This window comes from Chinchilla lanigera, unplaced genomic scaffold (genome assembly GCF_000276665.1).
Source record: "Chinchilla lanigera isolate Chin_1 unplaced genomic scaffold, ChiLan1.0 scaffold00068, whole genome shotgun sequence".
Taxonomy (NCBI): Eukaryota; Metazoa; Chordata; class Mammalia; order Rodentia; family Chinchillidae; genus Chinchilla; species Chinchilla lanigera.
The window spans coordinates 10,296,598-10,319,563 of NW_004955469.1; the positions used below are offsets into that span (position 1 = coordinate 10,296,598).

General features: G+C 51.4%; 1 protein-coding gene across 4 annotated transcripts; it reads left to right on the forward strand.

Annotated features, from left to right (window-relative positions):
• The first annotated feature begins 581 nt into the window (after positions 1-581).
• On the forward strand, positions 582-22,583 carry Fosl2 (FOS-like antigen 2). 4 transcript variants are annotated; one of them, XM_005400525.2, is made up of 4 exons: positions 582-1,498; positions 10,922-11,173; positions 14,925-15,032; positions 17,302-22,583. In XM_005400525.2, the coding sequence occupies exons 1-4, from the start codon at positions 1,400-1,402 to the stop codon at positions 17,818-17,820; spliced, it is 978 nt and encodes a 325-aa protein (XP_005400582.1). In that variant the 5' UTR covers positions 582-1,399; the 3' UTR covers positions 17,821-22,583. The 4 variants fall into 4 exon arrangements, with proteins under 4 accessions (XP_005400582.1, XP_005400584.1, XP_013378093.1 ...); XM_005400527.2 differs by lacking the exon at positions 582-1,498 and adding an exon at positions 3,381-3,476; XM_013522639.1 differs by lacking the exon at positions 582-1,498 and adding an exon at positions 8,414-8,437.
• Positions 22,584-22,966: the final 383 nt, after the last annotated feature.

Here is a 22,966-nt window from a genome sequence, read left to right on the forward strand (position 1 = left end):
CCTGGCCTCGCGGTGGCGCCGCGCTGAGCCGCCCGTCTCGTCCTCAGGACTGTGATTGTTTTCTAAAACCCCGAGTCGAGGCCGCGCGGCCGCTCTCGGGGCCCCGCCCCGCGCCCCTTCCTGAGGCGGGGGGAGGCCGCGGCGCGCCGGGGAGCGGGCAAGGGAATCCCTCTCCCTCCACGTCACCCGAAAGCGAGGAACCCCGCACTCGCGTCCTCTAACGCAAATGACCATCTTTGGCAACGTGAGCCAGTGGAACAGACCAAGGGCGCTGGGCCCGGAGGGGTGGGAAGGGCCAGGGCTACCTCGGCTCCCTCAAACCGCGCGAGCCACCCGCTTCCACCCTCGCCACCGCCTTCCTTCCTCGCGCGGGGTGTGTGGCTGGCGTCAGCGCGGCCGCGAGCCGGGGCCTGGAGGGAGCGTTGCGCCCGCCTCCTCCCCTCCCGCGCTCTTCCTCCTCCTCCTCCTCCTCGGCCCCCACCCCCCGCCTCCTCGCGCGCTCCTCCCTACGAGGTGGAGTCTCGGGTTGACGTGAGTGAATCCATGTGGTAGGGGCTGGAGAATAAAGAGTGTGGAGTTGAACTCGTGCCATTGTAGTGACTCATCTCGGGCAGAGCGCAGGGGCTCCGAGCGAACCAGAGAGCGAGCGGTGCTCGGCAGGGACAGAGAGAGAGAGAGGGCGAGGCGCGGACGCGCGAGGCGGGCGCGTCCGGGAGCGGACGCCGGCGAGGGGTGCAGTCGGGGCGCGGGGCGCAGGGCCGCGTCCCTCTCACCGGCGCAGCTCGAAGCCCACCGGCCGCTGTCCCTCGGGCGCGCTCGTCTGCGCGGCACCGGCGCACGCCGCCTTCAAATCAAGTGTCCGAGCGCTCCGAAACTCAGGCGGAGAGCCGGCCACAGGAAGTTTATTCTCGGGCTCCTTTTCTAAAAGGAGGAAACAGAAGTTTCTCCAAGCCGCCAGCCTTTCTTTTCGCCTTTTTCTGGCCCTCTCTACAATCCGGGGACCCCAGATCTGACAGGCGAGGCTCGCCGGGCTCCTATTCAGTTTTCATTTCCAATTTTTCTTTGGGTCGTCGGTCGCGGCTCAGCTCCGGCTGCGCGCGGGGGCGGGAGGGTGCGCGCAAGGGAGGGACCGAGGGACCGGCGACCTTTTAGAGGGAGGGACCGGGTGGACAACTGGTCCCGCGGCGCTCGCAGAGCAGGAAAGAAGTGCGGTGCAAGGCGCTGGGAGACACTTCCCGGGTGTCGCCACTTCGCGGCCCGCTCCCGCCGGCGTTGGGGAAAGTCCGGGAGCGAAGACCGCGGCCGGCGGACCAGCGAGCGCGCAGCAGCCTGAGCGCGGCCGCGGCGAGGGCGGGGAAAGAAAAACACCCTGTTTCCTCTCCGGCCCCCACCGCGGATCATGTACCAGGATTATCCCGGGAACTTTGACACCTCGTCCCGGGGCAGCAGCGGCTCTCCTGCGCACGCCGAGTCCTACTCCAGCGGCGGCGGCCAGCAGGTAGGTGCGGGCCGTGGGTGCACCTGGCGGCGCGAGTGGACTCCTCCGCCTTCCTCTCACCGCCACTGCCTCTGGCTTGCTTGCTTTTCCTCTTCTTGGCTTGGCAAGAACATACCTAGGGGCCACTGTTGTAAGTTGTGGATTTTCGCCCTGCTCTGCCCCACCCACCCTAGCACTTTTTTTTTTTTTTAACCGTATTGGGCAGTGTGGGCTTGAAGGACCAACAAACCCTTTGCTACTCAGAAAAGCTCCTGGAATTGCAGATTCTCCGTCCAGGAGCCTGTTCCCTTCTTCCAGGACCCCACCTTCCGCCTTCCCTCATCTCCACGATGGAGAGAGAAGGCAATCTTTGCACCCACTAATCCCTCCCAACAGCCCTGTTCCTGGGGAAAGCCCTCTCCCTCTCTTTTGGCCTCCATCAGTCGTAGCTCATTTCTGAAAAAGACTGGGGACTCAGAAACATGGTTGGGCTGCTTCAAGTAATGGGGAGTGATGGGGAGGGTTGCCTCTGGGAATCAGGTGCGAAGGTCAGGAAAGAGGCCGGCCTTGATTGGCCCCGGCTGCCTGCGCGCCTGCGTCAGTTTCCTGTAAGGGTTGAGGCAGGAGCCTGCGCTGCTTTGGGAGCAGTGCCTTGAGGGTCTGGGGGTAGCCGGGGCAAGGAGGCTGTCAGAGAGAAGTAAGGAAAAGAGACATCACTTGGTCTCCTGGGTGGTTCTGGAAGCAGAAAAACAACTGCCTTCTAAAGCAGCCGGACTGGTTTACACTGGAGGGATTGAGCCTGTGATCAGTGTGTCTGTAAGTACCAGAAAGGTGCTGGTGGCGTGGGTTCCCTCAGCTGCGGCTCCCCCAGCTCCTTGTGTTTTGTGAAGGAGCTGGGTTAACACTCAGGGTCCTCTGCAAACCAAAGCCCACAGATGTGGTCAGCATCTGTGGGGTCTCTAGCCAAGACTTCTACAGCATGAATTGCTCCATTAAGCAGTGGCCTTTGCCTGTAGAAGCCAGACAGACGAGAGGGTTGGGGGGTCTTCCAGGAAGGGGTGGGCCCAGCTGGAGAGTATAATGTGAACATGGCTTTTTATTGAATCTGAAGAGAAATACCTGTTTCAAAGTGATTCCCGGTACCGGCTGAGTCCCCTAAATGGTTTTCGGTGTCTTTCTTCTATAGCTCCCACCCCTACCCCTACCCCTGTACTGCCCAAGTACCCATTGTAGAAGGCCTAGTCTGGGCATTGAGTATGCGCCCTTAAAATGAGTGCCCAGGTGATGAGTTTAAAATCTTACCTGAAGGGGCTGGGGATTTAGCTCAGTGGCAAAGTGCCTGCCTGGCAAGCACAAGGTCGTGAGTTCGGTTCCCGGTACCAGAGAAAAACCAAAAAAAGAAAAAAATCTTACCTGAAAAGTTCATTATGTTTGCTTCCCGGTCCAGTTGGTGGTTTGTGTTGGCCTCAAACATCATTAATTAATGGGTTAGGATAGTTTATATCCATTCCCTCACTTTCCAGTTCAACAAAACCCAAAACGCCTCTGTCCTCCTCCTGGAATCAAAAAGGGCTCTTTGGACTTCTCTATTCTTTTCATTAACTCATCTGAGACAGTGATCCTTGACAGTACAGTCTCACTGCCTAGCTTTGCTCAGACCCTAGGGCCTGGATGGGAAGTCAGACCGGACATCAGTGCCCCAGCTGAATAATCTGTGTCACTAGGGCTTTGAGCCCAGGATGTGAGTGGAGGCAATTCCGTTTTGGAAGCAAATCAGACAGGAAACCAGTGGTAGGAAGAAGGAAGAGAACTCAGTCCAGTAGAGTGTAATGGGGCCTCATTACCGAAGCAAAAAGCAGCTGTTGGCTAATTTCTAGCATGCTGTAACACATGAAGATTTTGCAATTAGCAACAATCAGCACACACGTTCTTATGTACGCCTGCCTGTTCGGTCCAGCAGTGTGAGCAGTGTGCCTTTCAGACCAGAGGGATTGGCAAGGTACTTCGCTTAGACGAGTTTTTGTTTCTGCTTGAACTGGGATGGTGTTTAGGGGAGGGACGAGGGAGAGCAGCGAGGAGAGCTTTTCCACCATCGCTCTGACTTTTCACAGAATTATTCTGTGGTCCTAAAGACTGACCTCAGAGCTGTTGTTCCTCTGAAAGTTTGCGCTCTGACCTCGCCTGAGCTTGGGCTCAAGGTAACTTTATTACATACCCGATAAATCCTGTAATCACTTTACTTCTCTGAGCTGCCTTTATGGGCAGACTTTTCTGGTGGTTAGTTGCTGGGCTTCCTCCTTTATGGCACAGCAGTGGACCAATCAGTGTGAGACAGTTCTTGATTCCTATTTGTAGGGTCCAGCTCTTCAGATAAGTTTGTTGCTTGTACTCAGTCCAGAGCTTTCTTCTCCTCTCTAGCTGCAGAAGGCAAACTGAACTCAGGGCCACAGATTCCAGGGACTTGGCGAGCAGGGGGCAGACAGCTATTTGTTAAAGCCTCAGTTCGGGTATAAGGCAGGAACTTGAATCACGAAAAATATTTCCTGTTGCAGTTAAAGCTTTAATCTGAAAGATTGGTGATTTAGATTGGTGATTTAGATTTGTTAGGAGCAGTTACACCTTCCCCTCCTGGAGTAAGTTTTGTTGTTGTTGTTATTTTCTTCCCTGTCTTTCCTAGGACAACACCTCCCAGATATATACTGTGCCTGGCTGCTTGACTGTTAGGTTTCTGGGCCCAGGCATTACGCAATCCAGCCAGTTACACAAACACAGGTCATTTCATAACTTGTTTTCATCAGCCAGGCCCCCTTTTAATGAACAAAACAAAAACAAGACCAAGAACTTTCCAAGGCTACTATTTGTCTGTTTCTCAGATAACTTGTGAAAATAAATTAAGCCGGCTATTTCCTTTTGGAATCAAGGAATATCAGACAAGCTGTCTTCTTTCTCAGCCACTCTTTCCCAAATACACACACACACACACACACACACACACGTACACATGCACGCACAAAATTCCCCGGAGTGAACTTTTGCCAACTGTACCAGGCTGGGACATTCCTCACATCAAAGAACTTTTACCAGAAATGACTGTGATTCCCAAGTCAGCCTCTATTGTACCTCTCTGGTGCCCCCTACGGGACATTTTTAGAAAAACTCTCTCGGGAATGTATTTTTCCAGCCCCAAAAGAGTGTCAACTTGGTTAGTTTTTGGAATTCTTAGGATTTTTCTTTTTATTTAAGGACAAATAAATGCCATATATTTAACAGTGGTTAACTAGGAATGACTTGACTTCAAAATGAGTTTCTTTTTTACTTATTTACTTTTCGTTCTAAATAAAACCTGATTGGAAAATGCTTTTTTCCTTTTCTCTGTTTTGATGTCTGTTCTTTAGGGGCCAGTACCAATATTATGGCCTCCTCAAGGCTTATTTTCTTTATGTATTCGTATATGTGTGTGGGTCATTCAGAATTGGTGGGAAGATGAGAATTGTATATTAATGATCTGGGTCCTTTTGAATTTAATTTTACTTTTTGCTTTGATCCTACAGATGTTGTAGATTAAGAACAAACAAAATGCTATCCCAGGAATTTGTCTGATCCACTGATTCTTGGTGGTAGAAGTCAGACTTACGTTTTTGTCAAAGTGAATGGGGTGAAATAGCAGTCGTGTATTGTCTGAGTGGCAGTTGAAATTTCGTATCTAAAACCCTGAGTGCATTTCCGTGACTGTATTTCTGCCTGTCTTATTGTTCAAGGTGAATGTAGAATTAGGAATCCTGATTTTTTTCCTTTCCTGTCTAACACAAACACACCAGAACTTACACATCTAAGTTACCGTTGGCCCATCATCCTTGATCTTTAGGAGACTAAATACTTCAACATTGTGGCTGTGGTCAGACTCAGAGACATTCTACAATGCCCTTTTCTTTTGGAAATCCTCCCTCCTAACAAACCTTTGGCCCCCTAAGGGTGAATTAGATGTTCAGAAATTACCAAATTAACTTTGGAAAACCAAGTCTGACCTATAAAGTTGGGGTGACCCCAAGTTCTGTGGCTCTCAATCTTGACGGTTTGCCTGGGAAACTGCCCCCTCCCCTTGACCAAGCACACCAAAGCCGGCATCTCTGATGCCAGCACCTTTGCCATCTATACCTGTTTTTTTGTTTTTGTTTTCCTCTGTTAAACAGGAATAGAGATATTTGTTTTCAGAATTAAGGAAACTCACTTTGAAAGAAAGAAAAATAGCGTCATTACTTTGTCTCATCTGGTAACTTTTGGCGGCCACAGTATTTCACAACTATGGCAGCTGCTCTGATTGAGGTAAATATATCTATTCCAAACCCTATTTGTAATTCTACTCCTTCTCAGCTTCCTGGCCTGGAGGGGGAAGATGGGAGATTTCTCAGCCCTGTCTCTCAGCCCTGTTATGTGACTGATGTTCTGTAGATCTAAAGCAAGATGAGATGTTAGCCTTCCTGTGGAGTGCAGAGCTCAGAGGATTGGTGGCAGTAGGATAAGGTCCCTAGGGCAGTGGAATAAATTCTCTAGTGCTTTGGAGTGGAGTTTCTGGCCAGCAGGACTCTGGGAACAAATAATCCAGGAAACCTGGGGATGGCTCCATATCTGTTATCTTTTTCTTTTTTTTTTCCTTCCTTTTTTTTCACCCAAGCAGTAAGGTAATAGAGAACTAAGGGGTTCTTTCCAGTGAAGCTGAGAAAGCAAAGGAGCTGGTGTGTTTGTATACAATAAGACTTTGGAAATCATGAGTTACTAGTGACAACTTCCATTGTGACCTAAGTGGTATTTCCTCAGAGGAGGAAAGGTTGGACGGTGTTGTCCAACGCGCACTCTGTGAAGACTGGTTAAATTCCACACTGGCGGCTTTGAAGGCTTTGGAGGACATCCTGGCTTCCGTAAGAATGCAGAGCATTTGCGTTGTATTGGTGTGGAACTCCGAGAAGGACAGCGTGGGAAGCACTCAGACAGCATTTGCTCTTACCCTTTCTCTTTCCTACAGCCAGTCTTCTGGGAGGTTGGAATTTTCCTTTCCCTATCTTGGAAATCTAAAAATAGAAAAAGAGCCTAGTCCTTTCCCAGACATCACACCTGCCTTCCCGATGCGCAAGTCGCAGAGCCCACAGGGCTTGTGGTGTGAATGACTGGGGACCCCTGGCAAGAATCAATCTGATGGAGAAGTGCCTGGCCAGTGGTTGAGCCAGGAATACCGACCATGACTTTGATGTCAAATACCATTTCTGCCTGGCTCAGGAGTCCCTGAGATAATTCCTCTGTGGGAAAGGAGGGCCTGTGAGAAGTTGGGGCCCAAACCCTCATTCTGAGACCATTCAGCAACAGGCCATGGCTGGGAGCTGTGTGTCTGAATTCAAAGTCCTCCCATAGAGTCCCCAAAGGTTATTTTCCCAGGTTAGCAATGGATGACTATAGGACTTCTCTAGCCTGCTGGAGTTGCCCTGTGTTCTCTGGCACACACTACCCATGGAGCAGCCCATGGCACTCCAGGAACAGGGTGCTCTAGGGTGACACTGAGATTCCCGTGCTCAAAGACCCACAACACAGCTTGTAAGGGCTTGAACTTGAGCTCAGGGTTTGGAGGTCCAAGCTGATGAAGAAGGCCCATCTCCTTGGCTCCCTGGGTCAGAGGACCTGACCCTAAGAGGTGAGAAGGATCTTCCAGGATGGGGGTTGGCAAAGTATCTTTATAAATGAAGTCTAATGAAGTCCAGGCATGCCTGTTTGCTTGCATATTATCTACGGTGCCCCACATGATATGGTGGCAGAGTTGAGTTGTGACATAGACTGTATGGCCCACAAAACCTACAGTATTTGCTATCTGGCCCCTATCTGGCTTTGCTCTCTGGTAGCAAAGCTTACCAGATTCAGCTCTACGAGGTCTGTGGGGGCTGTTTTGTCCTTTTATAGCTACGTACCCAGAAGCAGACAGGGTGACACAGTTAAGTGAAGTATTTGAAGGCTTTACCAGGCTGGAATGCAACACACACATCCAGCATCTTCAATCCTGTCCTGGAGCCTGCTGGGGGCTGCAGAGTCCAGGGGAGCCAGGTTGCCTCTCTCTCCCCTCACTTCCACAGCATGCGGAAACTGCCCTGATGCTGCAGCTTGGTGAAATGTTTGCTCACTCACAGAGAACCATGGTTGGTTCTTGGGCCTGTTGGCTTAGAAGAATGCCGGGCTAACTTGTGGGCTCACAGACTCATATCCTCATCTCTTTTCTCGTACCCCAGTGTTGCTTTCGGAATGATACGTTTAGAGTTGAGACAAGGCCCATCTGCCAGTTCTAATTGAAACTTTTGTGTGTCTCCCAGAGAGGCTCCTCTGGAGACAAAAGCCTTCTTTATCAAGCCCCAGTCCCCTCTGGGGATGGGACATTGTTTTCCTTGCAGTTTGGAGCCAGTGTGTTATCCAGATGGCTTTAACTCCTGTCTGAAACAAGGTGTACATTCGGTTCAGAGGCAGTTATTACCTCCTGCCTTGTTTTAATTGCTGTCTTGTTTTGTCTAGACCAAGCCATTGCTGTAAGGAAGCTGGCTGATACATACTGAGAAGTGCATTCTGAGGACCTAAGGACCTGCCATCCGTAAAGTGGGGGGACCGAGGGGCAACTCCCTTCCCTAAGTAATCTTAGCCTCCCTGCTTTACTTCAGGTTTTTGCTTGTTTCCCCAATCCTGAAACAGGTACACTTTTGTTTGTTGGAAAAAGTGTTTCTTGGGTGCTTTCCTGGAAGGAAAGCTGACGGCTCCCCCGTGGAGGAGGCTCCTGGCACTGGGTGCCCTGAACGCACTTCAAACCCAGAACCTGGCTTGAGGAGACACACGGAATACAAAAGTTGGGTGCTTCCCAGGAGTGGAAGCTGGCTATTCTCCCTGGAGTCGTCTAGTGCAGAGTACACAGACCCACGTAAAGATGATGGCATGAAGGTGATGATGATAGTGCCTTCCATTTGGAGCACAGCCTTTCAATCCTGGCTGCATGTTAGAATCTCCTTGGGAGTTTAAAAAAATACCTTTATCAGAACTCCTTCCCCCCTCCAATTATTTTAGAACACTCACGGTGAGGCTCTGCCACTGGTGTTCTGGACAAGCTCCTCAGAATATTCTAGTGTGCTGCCAGGGTTGAGAATCACCAGGGTGCCTTGAAGCCTGTGATTACAAGTAGCTACTTATTTAATCCTCATGACAGTGCAGGGAGTTGGGTGTTAGAGTTCCCCTTTCTGCCCTGGAATGGAGTCCTGAGGAACTGGCCCAGGGCAAAGCTCTTTACGGCTAGGCCAGGTCTCCTGACTTCCAAGTGCAATATGACTCCGGTCCCTCCCACCCAGCACCCCAAGAGAAAAGCTGCTGTGTGGGACTTGGTGCTTCTACATACGCTTGGCCATGCCCACTGTTTTCACATCTGTGTCTCCTCACAACCCAAAAGCCCAGGCCTGGCCATCCACTTTCCTCCTTGGAGACCATTTCTCACTTGGATCCTTTTTTGTGCTCTGCACGCAGCCCTCCTTCACACACACCTGCTTCTTCTTAGTTAGCTTCTGGTAAGAAGCCCAAATTAGTTTTGTCTTCAGAGGTACAACTCGGAATCTGTCACTCTGAGCAGCTGCCCTCTGCAGTGCCAGAATCCATTGCACTGGGCAGCCTTCCTCACAGAATCCCACAACCCATTGCTCTGACAGTTCTTATTAAATACGTTGTGCTAGGCGGCTCTCTTCACCAAGTGCCCTTGGCTTGGAGCCCTGGGGAAGTCTGGGAGGTGAGGCAGCCACGTTCCACTATCCAGGCTGGGTCAGAAGAGTGCCAGAGAGGTGAGTGAGGAAGGATTCCCAACTCTGCCAACTTCAGTGAGATACTCGGAGGTTCACTTTATTTACATAGTAGGAACCCAGAGGTTGTTACCCATGACAGAAATAACAGTGGTGGCGGTTGCTAATGCTCCTAGTTGGTCTGACTGGACCAGAATGGGGGGTACTATAGGATTCGCGCTTATAATAGTAGGATTTCACTGGGGCCCAAACAGATCTGCAGGACCTCCTTGGTCTATAGGGATCTTTGGCCAGGGTGATCTGAAGGACAGTGGGGCCAGATATCACTGCTTAGAGCTGGATTTTAAAGAAGAAAGAAGCAATGCTAAAGAAGCTTGTGTGGCACCATGTGGAGAGCTCTAGCCGCTTTGTTACACTGAACTGGGTTTGAATCCTGACCCCATTGCTTATTACCTGTGTGGCCTTAGATGAGTTACGTAATCGCTCTCAGACTAAATTTCTGCCTTGAAAAGGAGATAGTAGTCATTCTTACCCTAGAGGGAGAATTACTGAGATAATCTAGGCTGAGACATTAGCATAGCGCCAGTCATTTAGTAAGTGCTACTGTTACTGTTGTTGTTTCATCTACCAGATTAAGGGAGAAAAAACCTGGAGAAACTTTTTATGGGTGCGGACATCATCCAAGGGTGAGGATTTACCTGGGCTCCATTGGGACTTGTCTCCTGTGAATGGGGGGCTCTCCTCTTTCCCGTTTTATACTTGCCCAGCACTGCTGTGGAGAAAGGTTGAGCCCAAGTGCTGAGAAACCCGGCCCGTTTTCATTCTGTACTCTTTCATCATCTTGTATTTTAAGTAGAGTGCTTCCTGCAGCATGTTCCAGAGAGCTCTGCAATGTGGTCTGGGCATAAATTAAGAGACAAGAAGAAGACTCTGAGCTGGCAGCACTAGTTTCCTGCAGACACATATGTGAACCCAGACAGATAGATGTGCAGATAACCGGTAGAGATACTGTGTCCGGCTCAAAAGAGATGCTGATGATGGGAAAGGAGGGACAGGGACTGCTGCACATATTTGTACTCATGGGCTAAAGGATACATTCTCATGGCCTTGATTTGATGGGGTCATAGCCTCATTCTGAACCTCTTTGGAAAGTGACACGTGCAGACACAGTATGCTTCTCGGTGATCTTTATTGCTCCAAAACTGCTGGTATGTGGATCCCCAAGTCAAGGTGTCCTGAGCTAGTATTCCAGAGAATAATTAGCAGATGACTCAGAGGCTTTGGAGGTCCAGATGCTACGTCTTGCAGATGTGTACCCTGGAGGGCTGCAGGGTGAGTGTGAGCAGCTGGGCATCATGGGTGTCTTAGAAGTCATTTGGAATATGGGAGCATCCTAACTGAGCCACCTGGGAATGGAGTCCTGAGGACCCCAGTTGGGGAGCCAGTCCAAGGCCCCAGAAGTAGTTAAGATCCTCTTGATCCTTGGATGTGTGGTACCTACTCAGGATTTGTCTAGGGAAGCCCCCCGTGGTCCTGACCATGCCCTCAAGCACTGACCACAGTGTCTTCAGTTTTTGCCTTTGTTCTGCTTGTCCTTTGCTGCTCACTGTTTATTGGCTCAATCATACCTTTCTCCTCGTTTCAGAAGTTCCGGGTAGATATGCCTGGCTCGGGCAGTGCCTTCATCCCCACCATCAACGCCATCACCACCAGCCAGGACCTGCAGTGGATGGTGCAGCCCACCGTGATCACCTCCATGTCCAACCCCTACTCCCGCTCACACCCCTACAGCCCCCTGCCGGGCCTGGCTTCTGTCCCTGGACACATGGCCCTTCCAAGACCCGGCGTGATCAAGACCATTGGCACCACCGTGGGCCGCAGGAGGCGAGATGAGCAGGTACACCTCAGACCCGCAGAAAGGAGCCACATTAATGTTGTCTCCCATGGGTCTTCATAAGCACAGAATGTTTTTCTGCAGACTGTTGGGGAGCAGGGTTAATGTTCTGGATGCACTGGGGAGGCCAGGGAGCCAGACAATGACGGGAGATAAGGCAATGCCTCTGTCAGAAGTAGACACCTGAGTCAAGCTTGACTTTATCATCTCACTGGTCTCCCTTAGAAGAATCTCTGTTTCCTCAGCTGCAAAATGGGGACAGTGGTCTGTGCCAACCCGAACTTGATGCTCAAAGGAGATCATATGTGGGAAGGCACACTGTAGGTAGGAAGTGTCAGTGAGTAGGAAGGGCTGTCCTGTCTGCCTGTAGCAGCATCCTTCTCTGAGCCTTGGCAAAGGCCGTAGAGTGAGCACCACTGTACCATGCTGTGAGCTGTTTTGGATTGGCCCTTAGCTGTCTCCCAGAGTCTGGAGCAGACCAGGCACCCAGCAGACCACCTGCAGAGTCACACTCAGGGCTGGTACTACCACATGACTTCTTGATCTTCATCGGTGTCCTACGCCTTTGACTCAAAGTGCATGGAAATGTTCTGTATGTCCCAGAAGTACAGTGATTCTGGGTGGGGCCTCAGGAGCTGTCCAACTGCTTTAGCTGATGGGGGAGGGGCTCAGCTTTGAAAGAGGGCTAACTTGGCAGGGAAGAAAGTCAGAAAATGGCAAGGCCTATGCTTTCTAGGAAGCATCTGCCAATATTCAGAAGTCCTATCACCTGCATCCGCAGTGAACCAAGGCGGCACTGAACCCCTGGTCTCTGAAAGGAAAATCACGACCATGTATGATTCCTAAAAGAAGGGGCTGAGGCCTTCCCAGGGCTCTGTCTGCCCTCCTTGCACATGGTGCAGCCAAGGATAGGCCCATCTGGCTGTGCTCACTTGGTAAGTGAGGGGGAAAGTCTTGACAGCTCTGAGCCAGTTCCCTGGACTCCCCTTGAGGAGCTCTTCCTGCAGGCCCATGCCACTCTGAGCCCCGGACTCCCTTGTTCAGTTGAAAGTGAACCTGGAGAACTACTCCAGTTCCAGCATGGGAAACCCTGTCCCTTCCAAACCATCCATTCTACTCTAGGACCCCCAGGGGCCATGACATGCTAGTATAGTCATGGTTCCCCGTGGGTAATGGTGGATCCAGGGCCAGTAAGATGCTTAGAATTGCAGGGAGAACCAGTCCAAGGAACTGGACGCTTTTCCAGGAGCTCTGCTCCTCTGCGAACAAAGCTGCGCCTTGTATCCAGTACCTGTTTATGGTGGGGCCAAAGTGCAAGGCCCACAGGGAGGTACACGGTAATAAATAGACCTCATGGTTGCATGTTGGGCCTCTGCCACTGGGATAGGGGCCACTCTGTCCCTGACCATTACTTTCCATAGTTGCAGTTGTAAATATTGCAGTAGCAGTAAACACAATGTCCTTTATAAATCAGCTTCCTGCAGAGAGTCTCAGGTGCAAAGCCCTATGGTCACTGATGAGCCAGATTCTCCCTGGGTGTAAGTGACACCATGCAACAGCCAGGCTTGAGAGGAACTCTTGTTGGCTAGCAGGACAATGAAACAAGATGTGCTGTGGTCACACTGCATTTTCTGCTGGGCCTACCTCATGCCACTTTTAGACGTTTCTATCTGGAAGGGACTTGGGAAACCATCTTTTGTGATTTTCCCTCTGTATATCCTCGATAAACAAATGGAGGCCCAGAAAGGACAAAGGTGCTGTCCAGAGTTAGTAGCAAAGGCAGGACTGGAATCCACCTCTTTGACCTTCAGTCCTGAGTTTTTTCCCACCACACTACCTAGCTGTGCCCTAAGACAATCTGCCTGGAGAATTTCCTTCCTTTGAGAGGAAGGGAGAGAACTAGAAGAATTTTCTCCCATATCACTTAGGAGTTCAGATAATCAAAGTCTTAAAAAAGCATGGGCAACTGGATCCTAGAACCTTAGCGCTTAGGTTCCTAGCCCTGGGGTCTTTTCTCTGAGGCTTCTGTCTGCTCCAACTTCCCCTACCTGCTACCAAGAGCCAGCTTGGGACCTCATGGTCCTCCAGAGCTCGCCCAGGTGAGGTGACTCTGGTGAGGCAGAGAGGGGAGGGTGTGTGTGGCTTGTGGGCGGGTCTGTGGTGCTGCTGACACACTCAAGCCATAACCATCTTGATCTCACCGCCCCTGAACACTTCCTATGTCAACAGCTTCCGTAAGTTGCTATACCTCACCAGATAGGGGAGAGACTTCTGGGACCCAAAGTTTTCTGGGGGAAGGAAGGCTGGAAGTGGACCAAGGCCAGTCCTTTCTCTTTTCTTTTTTGTCCCTAGCAGTGAGAGTTCTACGGGCTTGCTGGGCCTTCAGCCAGACCCTAGGCAGTTTTGGAACTAGCCCTGGTGGGCTGTCAAGACAGGTTTAAGGATAGCGAGTGCTCAGGACTTTGGCCAAGTGGCCTTATGACCTCAACCCGGTAGACAGTCATGGGTTGTCCTTTTTGATGCTGTGCCCTGCTTTACTTTTCAAGACATCACAGCAACAGACTGCCAGGGTAGCAAGGAGCATCCCTGGACTATGACCTGGGCTCAGCTGCTACAGTGACCCTTGCCCTCATGGGGTGGCCAGCAATGGAGGCAGCATCCCTCTGTGGGAGAATCTTCCTTCCCCAAGAGTGTCTTCAGTTTTCCCCCATGTGTCCCTTGAGGGTAATGGCCAGGTATTGTTCCTCTTGGAATATTCTAAGCCCCTTATAGCACTGGACACGTAGAAGGTGTGCATTGCGATCTTACAACTGGATGGAAAGGTCTTTCCTTTGCTTTGCTTTCTGTTTTGGCCCTCAGCCATCTTCTTGGAGTCACATCTCTGGCAAGTTTGTATTTGAGCAGAGCCCTGGCCCACTCAGCAGAGTGGAGTTCTTGCCTTCTTGCCTGACTTGTGATTCTCAAACTACTCTCATTGCGAGGAGCTATATTCTGAACTCTGCAGAGGGATCTCCCTTTGGCTTACAGATCGGTCTGAAGGCTCTGGAACTGTGTCGTGCTCATAGAAGGTGCTCATTTGTTGACTAAATGGAAAGGGTGGGCAACAGGACCTAGCATGCTTGGGTGCTCCTCCTTCTGCACGGCTGGTCCAGTTGAGGACTATGCCAGGCTCCTTAGGACTGACCTCTGAGCAGCTGGCATTTGGGCTGGCAAAGGTGTCAGGACTAGGTAGTATCCTTGGCCCTCCCTGTGGCAACAGAATATTTCCCCCAGGCTGATCTTGCCTATGTGGGGACTCCTGGCCCAGCTACTTACCCAAATGGGGATAATGAGGCTTGCAGAGGTGGCCACATGTTGAGGAGGAGTAATTAGCCAGCGTTTGGAGGAAGCTGCTATAGTGGGTGGGGCCAGGCCTGGCTAGATGGAAGGGGCTGCTCTCTGGCCTGGGCTTTGAATCAGAGTTGACATGACAAATGCTGCCAGGCCACTGAGTCTCTGCCCCTTTGTTGCCTTGTTCTCCCTTTAAACACAAGACATCACCCTCCAGGGCAGATTCTGCCACAAGCACCATCCAGGCAGCCAGATGGTGGTGACTGTAGGTTCTGTGACCTCTGCATCTGGCCACACTCCTCTTGCCCTCCTGCTGCCCTTCCTCAGTTCCAGAAGAGCTGACTGCCTTACTTGTAATACAGTTTTTAAAAATGCTTGAACCATTTACCTTGTCCTAACCACGATTCTTGACCTGGGCCTCTAGCTGTCTCCCGAAGAGGAAGAGAAGCGTCGGATCCGGAGGGAGAGAAACAAGCTGGCTGCGGCCAAGTGCCGGAACCGACGCCGGGAGCTGACTGAGAAGCTGCAGGCGGTGAGGAGCTCTGTGAGGGTGGGAGCACTCGGGGTGGCAGTGAGAGGGCCCAGGGCTCTCTCTGCTCAAGTGTCCTGTGGATGAATCAGCGGAGACAGAGCATTACTTCCTTGGAGCACATGGGTCAACCTTGATGAATGAAAAAGAGAAAGAGGGAGCAGGCCTGTGCCACCAGGCTGTGGCTGGACAAAAGAGCTAGACAGCCTTGGTAGGCTGGCATCTGTTGTCACTCAGTGCTGAGTATTCTGTGCTCTCAGACCTGCTGGGGCCCCTGGGTGTTGGCGGTAGGGGGTGTCAGTATCCCTGAATCCCGGGAGCCAAGGCAGATCCGGACCCACCCCTCCCGGGCTGCTTCCCGAGGCTCCAGCTGCCCCCCTGCTTTGCTGACAATGGTGGCTCCGCCTAGCCTAAGGGCTCTGGTTGGAGTGAGGTGGGGGTGAGACCCAGTGTGGACAGGTCGTGTGCCAGCTGAGCTGCGTGTTCTTAGGGTTTCTCATCTCCCTTGTTGGCAGCAGGGTTCCCCACCTCTGCCGTGAGCCTTGGCGCCTCATTCTGCCCTTCTGAGTCACTCTCATGCTCCCTAATTGCCCAGACCTGGGGGCCCATGGCCCTGCCCCTCCTTCTGGTAAGCTTGACCTGACCAGTGTCACGTAACTCCCTCCAGCGCCTGGCCCTATAAGGAGGGCCATGTGCAGTGTGAGGAAGCCCAAAGCCAGGGCTGGCTCTCTTGGGAATGTTTTCTAAGTGGGTGGGTGGGGGTCTGAGAGACTGTCAGTGGTCCTCACAGTGCCGGCCAGGATGGGGCTTTGGAGTACATCTCGTCAGGGGCTTTCATACTCCTGGTACCATCCCTCGTTCCCTCCTAAAGCCCTGCCCTCAGGCACTGAATATGTACTGTGTGTTCCCTCATGCCTGTAGTAATGCCCCGTGGTGGTGTTAGAGCCAGGGAGGATGGCTGTAGTTCTCCCTCCCGGATGAGGTGGATGCCACAGAAACCTCCCCAGCACAGCCCTCCCCACTGCTAATCTTCCTGGCCACGCGCACTGCAGGAGGTGTCTCTTACCGCCAGCCCCAGACAAGCCCTCCCCCAGGTCCTTCTACCGTCCTGCCTCCTCGCAGAAGCCTCACATCCCTCACCCCTGCTTCCCCGAGCTCTGACCCAGCCGCCCAGGCCCCTGAGCCACATCCTCCACAGGAAGCCTCTCACAAGCTCATGACGTTCGTCAGACCCTTGAGACAGACGGAAACTTTTTCACCCCGGAATATACTAAGCTCTGCTTAATGAAGCTCTTGCCGGTATCTGGTATCTCCTCATTCACGAACAGGAATCCGAGCGAGGGAAAAAGTGGGGAGGAGGCTGGTGACTCACACCTTTCCCCTCCCACAGCTGCCCCTTCGTGTGCACTCGTGGGAAAGAGGGGGGTCGAGGTCTTTGCGGGGCGACTGACCACACAGGCTGTCAGGTACCTCCCCTTTCCTCCTGTGGCTGAACTGAGCATGCTCCAAGTTCTTTGAGTCCAGGGACAGGGGCTTTAGAAACTGGAGCAGGAATAGGAGGATCCCACAGAGATTGTCTGAGCATTGATTTCAAGCCAGGCATTGTCCCAGTGCTGGGGATAGAAGAATGTTCACCACCAAGTCTCCACTAGCTCGCAGCTTCAGATTCAGGGTCTGTGTCCACGGGGTGACTGGTGGGGAGCTGAGGAGGAGTGATGGGGTGGGACTGCTTTTGGGGCTACATTTTGTGCTCCCTTCTCCCATGTAAGCCTCTGTTCCCCTGGGGAGGCAGGGGCGGTAGAATGTAGACTTTGACTGTGAAATGAGATACATTGGGATTCACATCTGGACGGCCCTACCTGCTGGCTCTGTGACTCTGGGTAAAGTACTAAACCTCTCTGAAACTCAGTTTCTTCATCTGCAAAAATGGGTTGATGATAACATCTGCTTTCAAAAGCTTCTGGAAGACTGAAGGAAATGATCTGTGAAATGCTTAATACAGTGTCGGGCACAAAGTAAGTGCCTAGTTATGGCAACTACGATTATTTCACCCCTCTACCCAGCTGACTTTCCTCCTTTGCAAGTAAAAGCAGTTGTGAGCCACCACATGACTCAGAACCAGTGTGGTCTGTGGCCAGCTGTGTGAGCTGGCTGCTGTCACAGTAAGTTATCTGAGGACCTTGCTGCTTTTCCCTTTCTCACCTAGACTAGCCCTGTCCCCCACGACGCCCTTGGAAGGCTGCTGTCCCTTACATCCCTCTTTTCTATGCAGGAGACAGAGGAACTGGAGGAGGAGAAATCAGGCCTGCAGAAAGAGATTGCTGAGTTGCAGAAGGAGAAGGAGAAGCTGGAGTTCATGTTGGTGGCTCATGGGCCTGTGTGTAAGATCAGCCCCGAGGAGCGCCGATCGTCCCCGGGCCCTGGGCTACATCCCATGCGCAGTGGGGGCAGTGCGGTGGGTGCCGTGGTGGTGAAGCAGGAGCCCCTGGAAGAGGACAGCCCCTCGTCCTCCTCGGCAGGGCTGGACAAGGCCCAGCGTTCCGTCATCAAGCCCATCAGCATTGCCGGGGGCTTCTACGGGGAGGAGCCCCTGCACACCCCCATCGTGGTGACCTCCACGCCTGCCATCACTCCAGGCACCTCGAACCTCGTCTTCACCTACCCCAGCGTCCTGGAGCAGGAGTCGCCCGCATCCCCCTCTGAGTCCTGCTCCAAGGCCCATCGCAGAAGCAGTAGCAGCGGGGACCAGTCATCAGACTCCTTGAACTCCCCCACTCTGCTGGCTCTGTAACCCCGTGCTCCTTACAGCTCTGGAGGGGTCCTCATCACTGCCTCCTTCCCAGGGACCAGCATGTTCCAGCGCTCCAGGGCCGTGAGGACAAGAGGGGGCCTGCTAGGGAGCTTCCAGGCTCTGGGGGACCCAGGTGGGACTTGATGGTGAGGTGTTCGAGGACTTGGTTGATCTCTTGGAAGTCCCAGGATCTTCTCTTCTCCGTCATTCATCTTGGAAGCAAATCCTCTTTCTTGAAAAGCCATGGAGAGCTTGGTTTGGTGGCTTCTGAAGAGCCTGGAGCTGGCCTGGACAGTTCTTGTCCCTTTGTCATGCTGTTGTCTCTGGAGTGATGGTGTCTCTCCCTGCCCCACCAAGCATGCTCAGTGCCTTTGGTTTTGCCCCCCCTTGACTTGCCCCATCCTTCCCCAGTGTTGGTTTTACTTCTTCTTGATTTTTATCAAATTTGCCATGACATTTCACCGGGGTAATCTGGATATTAAAACTCTTCATTTCTGGAGATGGGGCAGCAGGTGACTCTTCTGCTGGGGCTGACTGGTCCAGAAGGGGACAAAGTGCAATACAGAACCTTCCCTCCCCGACACTCCCCTCGGCACTGCCATCACCAGAACCACCAGCAGGGTTCTCTGAGCTCCCCGGAAATGCCACCATCACCAAGAGGCCCGAAGGACCCTTCCTTCTCACCCTCAGTGACAGCTTTCGGAGGATCGACGTGGCCAGAAGAAAGGGTGTGAGTGAGATGGCGGGCACAGTCTGGGTGTGCCAAGTGCCTAATTACCAGGCCAGAAGTAGTGCCAACAAAGCCACATGGGTGTCCCAGACAGCTTCCCTTCCCCTGGTGTCTTGAGCAGGGCGTCTCCTGTAATTACTGCCTCACCATTGTGCCCCTGGACCCTTCTCTCCAGACTGGGGAGGCGTTCCTCCCTCAGAACCACACATCACTCCAGGCCTGCTGGCCTCCACCCTTCCCTGGCTTTCATGGTGACGCCACCCATGGAGATTTAATGAGCTTGGGGCTGGACCCTCCCCAGATTGCAGCAGGTGACTCCTCCCCAAGCCTCAGAGGATGGAAGGGCCCAGGATGGGACTGGGAGAAGGAAGGCTGTCCCTGGGGTGGTGTCAGCAGTGGCAGCAGCCCGGCACCCAGTCTGCCCTGCCTGACCTGGCCACGCATATCTGAAGTGCTGTGCCCTGTCTGGCCTCTGTGGTCATTGCCACCTGATTCAGGAGTGAATGCTGTTTCTTCACACTCCCTTGCCTCACCCCAGGGTGCCCTTCTGGCCCCATGGTCAACAAGCTGCACACAGTTAGCCGCACGCTGGGGCTTGCAGCTTGTGCACCATCTGACTGTCTGTTGTCTTTCCAGCTGCTGAAATCAGAGCTAGGATGTGTGGCTTCCCGCTGCAGGAGAGCTGCCCCTTCCTGTGGGCCTCCTGACCTTCAGCAAGAGCACAACGCAGCGTGGCTGCTTCCCAGCCCTGAGCCCTTCCTCCCCAGAGCATGGTGATCTCTGTCCTGGGAAGTGGCTTCTTGTCCCTCTGGCCTCCACAGGGCTAGTGCTCTGAGGGAGAATCCATTGGTGATCCGGCTCTAGAGATCATTGTCCACCCACTTAAAATGGTATCAATGCTATTTTAATCAAGCCCAGTGGCATTTAAATTTCCAACTGGAGAGAGCAGAGACGGCTTCTCAGCCCTGCTCCTTTCACACCCCTAGGCGTGCACTAGAAAGGAGGAAGAGCCATATGCTTAAAATACACAGCCTAGCAGGGTTGGAATTGACGTGTGCAAGGGTCAGCCACCTAGAGAGAGGAGAGTAAAAGAGAAAAGATTTTGTTCAAGATACTTTGAACGCATTCTTTCCCGTGTTACCTGGCTGCCTTCTGGTTTCCAGGGCCTCTGAGAAGGGCGCTCCTAAGAAGACTGGCCAACTGACTTCCTGATCTCAGATTAATCAAAGAAGCCAGAGGCAGCCAGGAGTAGCAGGAGATGGGCAAAGAAAACTGGGTGCTTTGAGCTTGGAAAGGCTTAATCATCTCAGGTGGTATTTGTAGCCAGGTGGGAGTTACTTGCTTCTTTGTGCATATAGCTACATCCCAAATGAAGCTGTTTTCTGGCCTGTTTTTTCTAAAAGCCCCTTTATGCCCCACTGTGTGCTGCATGGATTCCCGTGCAGATCACAGTCTGTGACTTGGAGGCAAGCTGGACATTCCTGAGCCAGAGTTTGGCTTTGGTTCAGATTTCAAGCCCCACTGGTATTGGAACCAGCCAGCCCTCGGGACTTAAGAGGCCTCTGACTTTCAGCCCTTCACGGACCTCTTGCTTTGTCCTAGGAGGATATTTGGCTTCCCCAGAGCCAGCGGTTATTTGGGGAAGGCTGCATATTCACACCTGAGTCGTGAGTGCATCCTCAGTTCTCGTCCTCCTGGCTCACTCTCCAAGTTCACTCGCATACACATCCTTGCTCCAGCATCACCAGATGCCCGGCCTGCTGCTCGCCCCTCCACGGTTCCAGCTAAGGGAACGGCTGCAGTGGGGATTCCTTTGTGCTTGGGCAAGGAATTGCTCTGCCTCCCTGTGAACTCGGCCGTGAGGCAGCTGTGTGGACTCCAGCTGTGCTGCACGCAGCTCTGGGATGCACACTGCAGGCACTCCTCGATTGGCTAGTGTGACACACACTCCTCATGGCCACCTGGCTGGCCTCTCTGGGAACAGTCCTCCCCTTGGCCGGGTCGCTGGGTGGCTGGGGACAGGAAAGAAAACAGATCCCAGGTGATGCATAGAAAATTTCCAGAGCCAGCTCCAAGCAGAGAATTCCCTGGGGGTGGAAGTTGTTGTGAAAGAGTCATCATTCTGTCTGTTGGGAGGCCAGATGTTCCCAGTGTGGCCAGTCACACAAGCATCTCAAAGCCAAGAGCCATCCGGGGCTGCTGCTTTTCTTAGCCTTTGGGGAAAGAAGTCTCTGTTCCCACCTGACTCCAAGTGTCATGAGGGGGCCAACCTGTCTGGAGCATGGGAGCTCATTTCTCCCTTTTCCTTGATGGACCAACAGTGCTCCTTGCAATCTTGCCGTGCAACAATGAGGTTGATTTCCTTCCCTGATCAGACATCCATGTGGCCCCTTAAGAAGGAAAAGAATAAGCACCTGCGATGCGCCAGGCACTGTTAGGCACTTTCATATTTATCCCCTTCAGGATGAGATTAAGGGATAAAGGAATCCCCTTATAAAAGGCCCCCAAGTAGTGGCTAAACAAAAACACTTGGAGGTGAGAAGGTCTTTCTCCAAAGACCCAAGGTAAGATTGCTGTTAGTCTGAAGTTTGTTCTCAAAGACCCATCCCCTATGGTATCTGCCCTCCTCCTTGTGCTCAGCCTGTGCTCCTTTGTACTCCTCAGATGGCTGGAGGGGTGACCTGAGTCTTTATAGAATTGTGGACCAATGGGATATTGGTGTGTATAACTTTCTTTTTAAACTTAAGTAAAGGGGTCTTGCTATGTTCTGCTTGTTGAGTCTTGGCATTCATCTTAAAAGCCAGCATCTCACTATTTATTGACAGGTGTATGTGTGTGTGTGTGTGTGTGCGTGTGTGTGCGTGTGTGTATGTGTGTGCACGCATATATGTGTTTTTCCAGGTGTGCTTGTGTTTTGCAGCTTTTTGGAAGGAAACCCAGTCACCCCACTACTAATTTGGCATCTTCTCATGCTTCTTGTGTTTTTGGCCACATGTCAACAAAGGGTTTTAATTTTCTAATGCTGACAACACGTTCAGGAGGGATAGTGTCAGATTTTGATGGGGAAGGGGGCATGAGAAGGGAAGGGGGAAAAGAAATGGACATTTATTTTATTATTTATTTTAAATGTTTACATCTTTGTGTTGTACCAAGCCTGAATAGAAACATAGCATTAAAATATTCAGTTGTTTTCCTCTCTCTCATTTTCTTCTTTAAAAACTTGCAATAATTTTGCTTTTTTGTCTCCCAAGTGATTTGTGACATGTGCTGTATAAACTGTATAAAAAGGTTCTGTTTCTAAAGGTGGGCTGTCATTCCTCTGGGGACAGTGGCTGTCAAGAAATATACATTGTAAGAGGACACAGTGAAAGACCCTGCCCTGTTCCTCAAAAATTACTTTCTCTGCTATGATTAAAAAAATTATTCCATTTATTTTAGTTTGTGGTCACTTGATTTTGAGGAAGAAAATATTTGACTTTGTATAAAGACTAGGTATCAGGTGTCTTTTGCAGTGGGAGATGTATATAATAGTATTTTGGTATATAGTGGAAACCCACAAGCTTTGTGCATTTGTATTTGAGATACGTTGATGATGTGGAGTGAAGTCTACTATTAGACCCTGGAGGCAAACAAGTTGTACAAGGTTTCTGTAGCTCTGTGGGGAACTTGATTACCTTTCTGGGCACCTTTTTTCCTGAGTTTTAAAAAAGTAATGGTGAAATGGTCCGATCTCTTACATTGACCTTTCCAGGTAGGATTGTGAGCCCAAAATCTTTGTGTAGTTTTGAAAATTGAGGAGTAGCTCTGCTCGGAAGCATCTCTGGTGGTATTTGTTGTTGTTTTGTTCTGTTGTTTTACTGTATGTAACACAAGCCTACAGTATTTGCACTAAAGAAAGCTTGTTAGAAAAAGCTTGCTGCTATGGAAGAAAGAACATATTAAAACATTTTTCCCTCGCGGTATTTTTTTTTTTGTTAGCTTTTCCACTTTCCGTTGAGTAGCATTTTGTAGAATAAAATGAATTAAGATTGAACAGCCTCTGATGGTCACTTTATTCCGTCTTCCCTCCCTTCTCTTTTTTCTTCTACTCTTCTTAACCTTTGACCTTGTGGGTAAAACAGGTCTCTTCTGGGGATGAAGTTCACTGGAAACTTTTTCTGCCACATTGTAAAGTGGATTGCTTAGGGGGTATTAGAGCCCCTACCCCCTACTTGCCTTCATTCTTTTCCCCTTGACCTTCTCCCAACCCATCCTCCTGGATTTCCCACTGCCCAGGGCCTAATTCTCAGCAAGCTGTCAACTACTGCCAAGGCATGAGCCAATAAAAGTTTAAGGGTATTGTGTCTGAACAGGTTGATTCTGGAAATCCAGAAATCTTCAAAGAAGCAATTAAATGTATTGCTAATGTTGTCATGG

Coding starts and splice junctions, on each gene's coding strand:
- Fosl2 (XM_005400525.2), top strand. CDS start 1,400: ATGTACCAGGATTATCCCGGGAACTTTGACACCTCGTCCCGGGGCAGC. Junction 11,174..14,924: donor GCAGGAGGCGAGATGAGCAG/GTACACCTCAGA, acceptor CTGGGCCTCTAG/CTGTCTCCCGAAGAGGAAGA. Junction 15,033..17,301: donor TGACTGAGAAGCTGCAGGCG/GTGAGGAGCTCT, acceptor TTTTCTATGCAG/GAGACAGAGGAACTGGAGGA.